Source organism: Crinia signifera, chromosome 9 (assembly GCF_055691185.1).
Source record: "Crinia signifera chromosome 9, ASM5569118v1, whole genome shotgun sequence".
Taxonomy (NCBI): Eukaryota; Metazoa; Chordata; class Amphibia; order Anura; family Myobatrachidae; genus Crinia; species Crinia signifera.
The window spans coordinates 30,024,257-30,036,632 of NC_139225.1; the positions used below are offsets into that span (position 1 = coordinate 30,024,257).

Consider the following 12,376-nt stretch of genomic DNA (forward strand, 5'->3'; position numbering starts at 1 on the left):
CCCTCCCCCGTGACCCCCCCCCCCCGATTCGCGGAAAAAACACCCCCCCCCGCGACCTCCCTCCCGCGATTCGCGGCAAAAAGAACCCCCCCGCGACCCCCCCTTGCACGATTGGCGGCAGCCCCCCTGCGACCCCCCTCCCGCGATTCGCGGCACCCCACCCCCGCAATTCGCAGCAGCCCCAGGATTAAATGGCACATGCAAAACACTGACATGGCTATGGTCGACAATGAAAAAGGTTGACATGAGTTTTTGAAGATTTATTTTTAATTTTTTTAATTTTTTCATATTCATTGTCATGTGTCGACATGGACACCAATGAAGTGGCACACTTATGTCAACATTTACATGTATTGACCTTTCTGTGTTGATTTTTTCTTGTGGCGATTCGCGTAAACACCCCCCCGCAACCCCCCCTCCCGCGATTCGCGGCACCCCCCGTGAACCCCCACCTCCCGCAATTCGCGGCAACCCCCCACCGGAATCCCTGTGAACCCCGCCCTCCCGCGATTCGCGGCACCCACCCCCGCGGCACCCCCCCGTGATTCGCGGCAGCTCCAGAATTAAATTGCACATGCAAAACACTGGCACGGCTATGGTCGACAATGAAAAAGGTTGACATGAGTTTTTGAAGATTTATTTTTAATTTTTTTACTTTTTTCATATTCATTGTCATGTGTCGACATGGACACCAATGAAGTGGCACACTTATGTCAACATTTACATGTATTGACCTTTCTGTGTTGATTTTTTCTTGTGGCGATTCGCGTAAACACCCCCCGCAACCCCCCCTCCCGCGATTCGCGGCACCCCCCGTGACCCCCCACCTCCCGCAATTCGCGGCAACCCCCCACCGGAACCCCTGTGAACCCCGCCCTCCCGCGATTCGCGGCACCCACCCCCGCGACCCCCCCCTCCCGCAATTTGCGGCACCCCCCCCCCCGTGATTCGCGGCAGCTCCAGAATTAAATTGCACATGCAAAACACTGGCACGGCTATGGTCGACAATGAAAAAGGTTGACATGAGTTTTTGAAGATTTATTTCATTTTTTGAATGTTTTCATATTCATTGTCATGTGTCAACATGGACACCAATGAAGTGGCACACTTATGTCAACATTTACATGTGTTGACCTTTCTGTGTTGATTTTTTCTTGTGGCGATTCGCGTCACACCCCCCGCAACCCCCCCTCCCGCGATTCGCGGCACCCCCCGTGACCCCCCACCTCCCGCAATTCGCGGCAACCCCCCACCGGAACCCCTGTGAGCCTCGCCCTCCCGCGATTCGCGGCACCCAACCCCGCGACCCCCCTCCCGCAATGCGCGGCACCCCCCGTGATTCGCAGCAGCTCCAGCATTAAATTGCACATGGAAAACACTGACATGGCTATGGTCGACAATGAAAAAGGTTGACATGAGTTTTTGAAGTTTTTTTTTTCATTTTTTGAATGTTTTCATATTCATTCTCATGTGTCGACATGGACACCAATGAAGTGCCACACTTATGTCAACAATTACATGTGTTGACCTTTCTGTGTTGATTTTTTCTTTTGGCGATTCGCGTCACACCCCCCCCACCCCCCCTCAACCCCCACTCCCGCGATTCACGGCACACACACACACCCCCGCGATTCTCGGCACCCCACCCCGTGACCCCCCCTCCCGTGATTCACGGCACACCCCCGCGACCCCCCCTACCATGATTCGCCGCAACCCCCGCCCCCGTAACCCCCCTCCCGCGATTTGCGGCAACCCACCCCGCGACCCCCCTCCCGCGATTCTCTGCAATCCCTCCCCTCCCGCGATTCGCAGCATCCACCCCCCCACAACCCCCCCTCCTGCAATTCGCGGCACCCCCCGCGACCCCCCCTCCTGCAATTCGCGGCACCCTCCGCGACCCCCCCTCCCGCGATTCGCGGACACCTAAGTTGCAATACAGGCATCTTTCATACAATTCTAACCATATTTCTCATATACAAACGTTCACAAATTAAGGGGGCGCAGCCCCTTACGACGGTGTGAAGAGCGCCCGTAGGGCGCGATGAATCACCTAGTGTATATATAAAAGGCTAACTACTCCTCACCCCTATGAGGTGAAGTACTGCCACTGACCTCTAGAGGACACTCGACAGACTAAATGACTCCTTTTGTGTTCTAAAAGAGGTCATAACAGAAAGTGAAAGCAATTATTGCAGGGATACTGATCTTTTTCACACTTGCTGGAAATGGGGAGAGGGAGCTGTGAAGACAGATTGAAGGTAGGAGCAGATAGGTACTGGGGGTGGAGTGGAGAGTTTGTGGGCTAAAAACTGTCACAGCTCAAAGTGAAAGTAAAACCTGTCACAGCTCAAAGGGAAAGTACATTGCAGAAGCCGTCATTTTGACAGGCTTTTAACTAGTATCTGTAGATGTTGGATGGCCGGTTGTTTGCTTCCTTTTCCAGCTGGTTACTGTGCCTACAGCAGTGCTGGCTGTACTGCCACTTATATGCCTGCAGGGGCAATTTAACAGGTGAGGGGGCCCATATGCACATTGTTCCACGCTGGTAACTAGTACAGTATCAAGTGACAAACATTTGGGTGAATGAGTTTGGCAAAGTAAATCCCCTTGTTACCTTTCCTGCTCTCAGAACATGATCAGAGTTATCCGTATAAATAAATGTTCCCATATCTGACTCCCATTGCATGTATTTTACTTAGCTTGTTTTACCTCTCGTAGGAGCCCTGCCCTGTTCTATCAGAAGCCCTGTTACAGGGCCCTATAGCAGCTGCATCCCGCACAGACGCCCCATTGGTCCAAGAGAACAATGTCACATTTGGGACCCCGGAAAACCTGCTAACTCCAAGCAGAATCGGGAAACTGGTTGTAGATGATGCAGCCGTGGGTGTGATCAAGAACATCATGAAGTGAGTGTACAAAATGCTCCCTTACACCGGTGGAAGTCTCGTGAATCACTCATGTTAGTGTTCTCAACATGTCCAGTTCCTGCAACCAAATGACGATGGACAATATACCCACATATACACACCACTGACAATCGAAATACCGAGTTCTCTGTTCCGGCAGTATACTGTATAATGATGTCCTACATTCCAGGTGTCCAGTTGGGGAAGTGTATATAGATTATATATTTCCTAGTTCCCTGTCCTGGCAGTATATAATTATGTCCTAGGTTCCAGGTGTCCAGTTTGGGAAGTGTAAATAGATTATATATTTCCTACTTCCCTGTTCCGGCAGTACTGTATATAATGATGTTCTACATTCCAGGTGTCCAGTTTGGGAAGTGTATATAGATTATATATTTCCTAGTTCCCTGTTCCGGCAGTATATAATGATGTTTTACATTCCAGTTGCGATTTTGCTGAGTGACCAGAATAATAACTTGCACTCCGCTAGATAATAACAAATGTACCAATGATCCCAACACGATCTATTAATTTAACATTTGCCGTATATTTAATTGCTCTTTATTTCCAACTATAATGCCAATAATAGCCCCAGTGTAAGCAGCAGTTATACCTACTTACAGGGCACAGCAAGCATATGGGGAATCTCATCAGGAGCATGAAGATGGGAATCCTCAGCAGCTGTCTGCAGCAGGTACAGAGATATCACCACAGTCGTATGAGAGTGTATTGTTGAGTTTTGGCAATGTTTTACTTTTTGATGTTTCTTTTGTTTTCCCAGTTTCAGTATCAAATCAGAGTCTTCCCATAGTGCCGCGTCCGCCCTCAGAGCCTACTAGTGCAAATAAACAGTAAGTTGTGTAAGGGTGGGAGCGTGCATTCGAGCAGTGGCAGGGCAGCATTTACCTGGTCACTAGGCAGCCCAGCGATCAGGTCTGAATTACACCCCTAGCATTGTGGATGGATGGGCTACACCCCTTATTTAGGTAAATTGAATACGAATCCTGAGAACTCAGCAGCTATGTATATTTGCTTAGTTCTCCGGCCGAAAATACAGCCAATCAGGGCTGAAGCCGTTCGTACTGATTCGTACAGCGGCTCGGCTGTGATCGGCCTATTAAGTAAATTTCCCCCATGTGCCAGCTAGGGATGGGTGCAGTGACTCCATTCTCAGAATGTGATTTTAGTCTTCTTGCATTGCTGCGAGCTTGGCCCGGTTCCAATGGTTGTGGGACTGCGCATATGGTCTTTTATGCGCATGTGCAGGTCCCCTATGCAATGGCTTCGGTGCGTAGTCGTCAAGCCGTTTGCAGGGCGAGGCAGACAGCGGCGGGGACAGGGGTCGCCTATGGGAAAGCCCTGCGGTTCATGGGCGTCCCCATGAAAATGCGGAGTGTTCCCATGGCTACAAAGTCACAGGATGTCAGCCGCCTGCCCTTTCTTTGTCCCGCCACTCGCAAATAAGCGGCAATATCCTACACTGTCTTAGATGCTTTGTTGTCTCCCAGCATCCGGAAGCTGGTAAAACCCTCCAGGTTGGACAAGAAATATCTAGTTTTCGGGGGGAAGAAAGAGGAATCTGAGTAAGTAGGAAAAAATAATAATCCTATATATGTTGAATACATATTTTCACATTTAGCCACCAGCTTCTGACTTACTTTGAAGACATTAATGTATTATATATTTTTGCAGCCACTTTAAGGGGATCCTGACGTCCATTCTCTGGGAGAGCAGTGACCAGCTGCTGTACCAGGCTGAGGTAACCGCACATAGCTAAGCATTTATCAGATTTGTCAAGAGTAAGCTGCACTTTCCTTGCAGATTCTTATTTGTCCATGCTGCTTTACTGCAGTTGCCTCATGCTTAGGAGAGACCAGCAGTAGTTCTGCATCTGGTTGGGAAAGACTGTCCATAGTTCATCTTCTTGTTGGGATGCAACGGGAGTAGATAATCTTCCTGTTGGCAGATAAATGAAGTAGTTCATCTTCTTGTTGGGATATAACGGAAGTAGTTTATCTTGTTGGGATATAACGGAAGTAGTTCATCTTGTTGGGAGATAAGGGAAGTAGTTTATCTTGTTGGGATATAACGGAAGTAGTTCATCTTGTTGGGAGATAAGGGAAGTAGTTTATCTTCTTGTTGGGAGATAACGGAAGTAGTTTATCTTGTTGGGATATAACGGAAGTAGTTCATCTTGTTGGGAGATAAGGGAAGTAGTTTATCTTGTTGGGATATAACGGAAGTAGTTCATCTTGTTGGGAGATAAGGGAAGTAGTTTATCTTCTTGTTGGGAGATAACGGAAGTAGTTTATTTTCTTGTTGGGAGATAATGGGAGTAGTTCATCCTCTTGTTGGGAGATAATGGAAGTCGTTTATCTTCTTGTTGGGATGCAACGGGAGTAGATAATCTTCCTGTTGGCAGATAAATGAAGTAGTTCATCTTCTTGTTGGGATATAACGGAAGTAGTTTATCTTGTTGGGAGATAATGGAAGTAGTTCATCTTGTTGGGATATAACGGAAGTAGTTCATCTTGTTGGGAGATAACGGAAGTAGTTTATCTGGTACTTGTTTCCTAGAACGGCCACAATCGTGAGTGATCGTGGCTCTTAATTAAGGGACACGATCCTCACGATGTGGCCGATTTTTTACAATTTTTTCACTTTGAATGACAGAAATCGGGTCAATCGGTCGGTCGCGACCAATTAAAATCGGCCGCGATGCGACCGACCGATTCACCCGATTTTTCCATAGACTTCAATGTTAAAAAATCTTTTAACATTGAAATCGGGAGGATCGCGTTGGTCTTGTGCCATTATAATGGCACAAGATTAGATGGACTTGATTAAGTCCATCTCACATAGGGAAAAATGATTAAAAAAGGTGAAATGGGCCAATATGACCCATTTCACATTTTTTATGTGCCCGCCATGACCCCACGATAGACGTCAACCCGAAGCGTGGCGAGCGCAGCGAGCCCGCGAGGGGCGGCGGTACGCGTCCTCCGACCTTTTCATTCCCCTACTATCCACGTCGGCGTGGAGTTGAGAATATATAGTGTGGCGAGCGCAGCGAGCCACCGAGCCCGAAGCGTGGCGAGTGCAGCGAGCCCCGCGAGGGGACGCGTATACCTGTGAAGTTATACGCGTCCCCTCGCGGGGCTCGCTGCGCTCGCCACGCTTCGGGCTCGGTGGCTCGCTGCGCTCGCCACACTATATATTCTCAACTCCACGCCGACGTGGATAGTAGGGGAATGAAAAGGTCGGAGGACGCGCACCGCCGCCCCTCGCGGGCACGCTGCGCTCGCCACGCTTCGGGTTGACGTCTATCGTGGGGTCTAGCCCACTTAGTAACATTTGGGGGGGCAATTGAAAAAAATCTGGAGAAAAAAAAAAAAATCGGGTGAAAAATCGGTCGGTCGGATCGGTCGCATCGTATGCGACCAAATCGCATGCGATGCGATCGATCCGATTTTTTATCTTACGACCACAACGATCTAAATCGTTGTGGCCGTGCTAGGAAACAAGTACCGTTTATCTTCTTGTTGGGAGATAACGGAAGTAGTTTATTTTCTTGTTGGGAGATAATGGGAGTAGTTTATCTTTTTGTTGGGAGATAATGGGAGTAGTTCATCTTCTCGTTGGCAGATAAATAAAGTAGTTCATCTTCTTGTTGGGATATAACGGAAGTAGTTTATCTTCTTGTTGGGAGATAACGGAAGTAGTTTATCTTCTTGTTGGGATATAACGGAAGTAGTTTATCTTCTTGTTGGGATATAACGGAAGTAGTTTATCTTCTTGTTGGAAGATAATGGGAGTAGTTCATCTTCTTGTTGGGAGAGACCGGCCGTAGTTCAGTTTCTGGTTGGGAGAAGCCAGCCGCAGTTTGGTTTCTGGTTGGGCGATACCAGGAGTAGCTCAACTACTGGTTCGGAGATACCAGCAGTAGTTCAGCTCCTGGATGGGAGACACTGGCGGCAGTTCAGCTTCTGGTTTACAGGCCAGTGGTAGTTCAGCTCCAGCTTTGGAGTGACCGGCAGTTGTTCAGCTCCTGCTGGTGAGAGACCAGCAGTAGTTCAGCTCCTGCTTGGGAGAGACCGGCTGCAGTTCAGCTCCTGCTTAGGAGAGACCAGCGGTAGTTTAGCTCTTGCTTGGGAGAGACTGGCAGTAGTTCAGCTCCTGCTTGGGAGAGACCGGCAGTAGTTCAGCTCCTTCTTGGAGAGACAGGCAGTAGTTCAGCTCCTGCTTAGGAGAGACCGGCAGTAGTTCAGCTCCTGCTTGGGAGAGACCGGCAGTAGTTCAGCTCCTGCTTGGGAGAGACCGGCAGTAGTTCAGCTCCTGCTTGGGAGAGACCGGCTGTAGTTCAGCTCCTGCTTGGGAGAGACCGGCAGTAGTTCAGCTCCTGCTTGGGATAGACCGGCAGTAGTTCAGCTCCTGCTTGGGAGAGACCAGCAGTAGTTCAGCTCCTGCTTGGGATAAAACATTCCTGCATAAATTTGCACCAGGCACCCACCCAAACAAGGTTTTATATATATATATATATATATATATATATAGCATCAATTTTACGCTGTTTATGATGTGGAATGCATGTAATTTCTTAATGTAATGTATGTAATGTCTCCCCCCCCCCCCCCCACCCCTGTTTGATGCTGCACTGTAATCCACAAAAAATTCCTAGTGTGCGCAAGCATACATGGCCAATAAAGTTGATTCTATACTATTCTTATACTGCTGTGTTCTGTGTGTAATTCTGCGACTACGGTCTCTGTTCTTCCTTTTCGTCTCTGTTCCTGCCCTAAATAGAAGCCATAGATGCTGTAGCAGGCGCACAGAGTTATGCATGTGTCCTGTAGTATGTAGAGGATCACAGTACCTCAGTATCTCTTAGTGATGTGTCTTTTGTTCATCTGATTGCTGTGTTGTAGGAATTCTATAAGAAGAAGGAGCGGCGCCCCACAGGACGCCCGGACTTACTCCAGGAAACCTTTGAGGACTGCGCTGACACCTTGGTTCTCAAGCTTCAGGCGTACGAGAAACAGGCCCTGGACTATTACAACAACTGTCTGCTGGGTAAGGGAGCCCTCGGATTTTGTACTCACATCTATACCGGAGCCTCTGCACTAAGGCGCTTACAGTTATATTATATATGTGATTCCGCAGAGTTCCGGGAGCAGCTGGAGCAGCTGGAAGGACTCATAAGCGACGTTCCACCACTTGTGATAGAGGCCCAACGGCGGCAGTACTTGGATGCAATGCACGCCAACATTCAAAAATCGCGGCTGCTCTTCATGAAGGACCTAGACAAGTGGGAAATAGCAAAGGTGTTTTTCCCATGCACCCTCCAGGCAGCTGTGAAATGTGTTGCATTAGTTGGTTTAGAAACTGGTCATTTATTTTGCCGACATGGTTGCAATGCCGACATGCTTAGCAGGTTTCTGTATTGCCATGATATCACCTGGAATATCACAGCATGTTATGGCCCCTGCGTAAATGAGGATGAGATGCTTTAAGACTGGCGCACCCATGAACGTCATTCTTCCTGTCTTCTAGGAGGAGATGCGGAATCTGTTGAGGCCAAGCCTAGGGCACCCAGATAACCGCCAGGTTCTAGAGGAGATCTGCCAGCAGGAGGAGCGGCGGCAGATGGAGGAGATGGAGGGGATTGACCGCCATGCCAGACACTTACAGGTAGGAGGAGGCAATGATTGATCCCTCCTAATGCTGCAACTGGGACAGCGTACAGGGAAAATATAACGTTCATGTTATAGTGCCACATAACATAGCACAGGTAAATCCATGCAATGTGATGCCCCTTACGAGCAGCGTATATAATTATTTTTCCACTTTCCTGGATAATGTGCCAGTAAACCTCCTTAAATTCACCAATAATTTTCATTAACCAATCATTTTCAAGTACTGTCTTTACCAATTGCTTTCTATAAGATAACTATGCCATTTAATTAACACTGACAGGACTGTGTTTCGGAGATTACCCAGCATTTTACCGCCACACTGGCAACGCTCACCGAGAACATGCTGCTGGACCTGGATGAAACCCTCACCATGGATGACGTCTTACCAGCCAGTGGGTGACCTTGTTTAAGCAGTTCTCCTTCTACCCAGTGAGGGTTGAGTATAGTGGGGAAACCAAATCCCCCCCCCCCCCCGCCTTATAGAGATTACCAGCAGAGGCAGAACTACCATTGGGGCTGCCCCTGACACCCTCTTCCTGTCACCCACTGGTTTTTCCCTGTCACCCTCTATCTCCCCCTGCCTCTCCCTGTCACCCACTGTCATGTTGCGCATTGTAACTTTGGTTGGGGTGGAGGAGGGGGCCCTAAAATCTATTTTTGCACCTGGGCTCACCACCTACAAGTTCTGCCACTGATTACAGGTCCTACATAGAGATGCAGCAAGGTTCTTCCATGCTATGCCTGGGCTGTGGGGGGTCTAGTATTCAATAGGATGCTGTCCCCTGCTCAAGACCCCTGTCCTCTGTACCTACAGATTGAATTTAAAAAAGAAATGCACTCATTATTAATTGGAAAAAAAAACACCCCAGCCCCCTCTTCCGGCTCACAATTCTCTTGGACTTTCACCATGAGATGTATCAAACTACCGGAAGTGGAGAGGTTGGCAACCATGGCAACCAATTGTCGTTTTATGGAATGGACTAAATAAAGGATATCTAGAAGCTTAATGGTTACTATGGTCAACCTTTCCAAATGTCCTATTTAGGATATTTCATACATCCCCCCCCTTAGTCTGAAATGATCGAGAACCGAGTCTGCTTTTATCACACCTAAATAAAACTTTTACCCTGTGGTTGTGGAACAACTGATCTTGGGGTAGTGGGACTTGTAGTTCAAAAAGAAACAGCTAGCCATAAAGCGGACTATGTTGAATACAAAATGACTGATCCCGCTGTTAAACTACAAGTCTTAGCAATGGGAAGCAGCACAAAAAATGTTTCAGGGAGCAGCGGCAGATGATTGGTCATGTCTGGCAGGAAGAGGGAAGCTGATTGTAGTCATGTGGCATAACCGGCTGTCCTGATTCGTGCTGCTATAAGAAATTAAGGTAAAATCCTGCAGCTTGCTGCAAAGGGGGGGGGGGGTATAAACGATCAAACAAAATTAATTTTAGATTCATTGGATTAACACCAAGTGCCTCCAAAGTTGACTTTAATTCCCCTGCAGAGACTGAGATGCCGAAGCAGAAGCTGTCCACCTTGATCAGACGCAAGCGAGCCGGCCTCCCCTTGGAAGACACAGAGCGCCGGTCACTGATTGAGCGGGGTAGCAGGTAATACTGTCTGACCATCATAGATAAACTGGGAGAGTACACTCTTACCCCAAATTCTGATATATATACTGTTATATTGACTCCAATCTTGGTCATATAAGGCTATGCTGTGTCATTGTAGCTTTCTAATATTCTATTCTAAACTATATTGGTGATGTTCACAGGGCTGTCATAACAGCATTGTAGGCCCTGGGCAAAGCAATGAACTTGGGTCCCCTGGGCCTGCGGAGCAGTGAGCAGATCCATATATACTGTACTGGGGTATAGAGCGTCACACTATACGGAAGGCACATTGATATTTTATTTGTTTCCATAATCAGTAGATCCTGAGTTCTAGACTGGATGTCACAGCTAAGCCCCAAACCTCATAGCTTCTTACAGTGTAACTGGCTTTGGTTTCCAGGCACTTAGAGGGCGATTCGGAGACTGACGCAGTCTCTGCGTCTATTGCTGCACTCATGTCTTTGACTTGATTCACCTACCCTTCTCTGTTGTATATCCATGTGTCCCAGTATGCAAAGGTGGGGACGCCCTCTAGTGTATAGACGTGGCAGTAGATCCTTGTGCATCAATAGACTCCACCATCCCTAATGCTGGTGTAGTTTCCTCATCTGAGTGTGGCCTCCAGTGTGATCTAGATTCCTTATCGAGCAAAAGGGGATTATTATGGGAAATAAAAAGTTGGCAATATCCCATCAGTTGTTAAGCTAATAATACTAAGCTGTGATGTTTCTCCCCCCAGGGTCTGGCCGGGGATATCACTTAAGGATTCTGCAGACAAGAGAGGAGAACCATCCGGTTGCCTGGCAACAGCATCCATAACCACCGCTAAGACCACCTTGGGTCATGTTTCCACACTGGAAGCCAGAGATATCACTTACATGGTTAATATTAGTTTTGTAATACAGCCATGTGGCATCAGAGAGCCATGGGACCTGATCTCGTTCTGTTAAGTTTCAAATCATTGATGGTTTATGGCCGATTTCAAATACTTTTGACATCGATGGGGGAGAACCAGATGGTTTATCTCCATTGGTGACACCACAGAAACAATTTTTATTTTCCCTAGGTTCCGGGACACGGAGCATAGCTCCGCCCACTGACAACCCTGATGCCCCGTCCCCACTTCCTTGATTGGGCCAGTCAGTCAAAGAAAATGGATGACCATCAATAGCGAAAACGATTGATGGTTATCCATCTATGAGGATTGCACCAATGGCCATCCCTACAGCCACCTGCTCATGCTCCTAAGTAATGCGGCACATGCAACACACATTTTGCATAGAGGGGATTTATTTGCAAAGTGATGACCAGACAGGGGCATTTGGGTTGGGTATGGGGCGTGGTGTCAGAAACGCAGGCGTGTGGCAACCGTATTTGGGGTATGTTTCCACACTCCAGGCAGCTGTAATGGTTCCGGCATCTTCCTTACTAGGGCTGTTCAGAAGTTGTTTGTATGCTGGTGCCGGAACTCGCAAAGCCGTGGGTGGGAGCGTCCATACTCGTGCACAGTCACAACTGCATACATTCCTGTATTAGCTCCGATGTTTCACTGTAGCCAGAATAATGTAGATGTCCATTTCAAGAAAGTACACATTTCTTATACTTCATTTGTGTTTCCTTTTATATTTGCTGTGACAAAATCTGTGGTCTGTGATGTGAATCGTCTGTGTCACAGAAAGTTTGTCAGCTTCTAATAATGTGTCCATGTTCCCCCGTTAAGAAATTTCTGCAGGACTCTGAGATGGCGCTAACCAGTGTCCGAGAGGAGAGGACACAGCAACAGCTGGCAGCTCAGCGCTGGAAGGAGTGGTGGAGTCAGTCTGTGCTGAAGATAAAAGACTTATATTCATGAAGCTTTGTACTGTAACCTGTAATAAGTCACGTGGGGACGCAGAAACAGATCAGCTTCATCAATGGTTTATTTTGGAGTAAAAATTATAAATGCTGCACAGTGTGGTGTGTTTATTCCTCATATACTTTACTGCAGTCTGTGTAATTACAGAACATACATAGAGGCAGATTTTACGAGTGATATACTGGTTTCTTACTTGTTACAAATGATAGATTAAAGGGGAAAGAAAGGCAAAGTACTCTCCTTTGTTTGGGGGCATGCTTGAAAACAAAAGCTTGATAGTAATGAAATGGTTACGTATTTAAAACAT

The 12,376-nt window shown here is 47.6% G+C and overlaps 1 protein-coding gene across 3 annotated transcripts in view; it reads left to right on the forward strand.

Moving 5' to 3' along the window:
* The window catches only part of CCDC180 (coiled-coil domain containing 180), a 91,021-nt gene extending 78,866 nt beyond the window's left edge, over nt 1–12,155 (forward strand). For all 3 annotated transcript variants that reach the window (XM_083158670.1, XM_083158669.1, XM_083158671.1), the window contains 12 exons: nt 2,719–2,906; nt 3,530–3,600; nt 3,688–3,757; nt 4,415–4,489; nt 4,599–4,665; nt 7,832–7,976; nt 8,067–8,227; nt 8,457–8,594; nt 8,880–8,991; nt 10,106–10,211; nt 10,954–11,095; nt 11,935–12,155. In XM_083158670.1, coding sequence (XP_083014796.1) covers nt 2,719–2,906; nt 3,530–3,600; nt 3,688–3,757; nt 4,415–4,489; nt 4,599–4,665; nt 7,832–7,976; nt 8,067–8,227; nt 8,457–8,594; nt 8,880–8,991; nt 10,106–10,211; nt 10,954–11,095; nt 11,935–12,066 — 1,407 coding nt within the window. In that variant the 3' untranslated portion in view covers nt 12,067–12,155. The remainder of the gene's footprint in view (nt 1–2,718; nt 2,907–3,529; nt 3,601–3,687; nt 3,758–4,414; nt 4,490–4,598; nt 4,666–7,831; nt 7,977–8,066; nt 8,228–8,456; nt 8,595–8,879; nt 8,992–10,105; nt 10,212–10,953; nt 11,096–11,934) is intronic.
* Nucleotides 12,156–12,376: the final 221 nt, after the last annotated feature.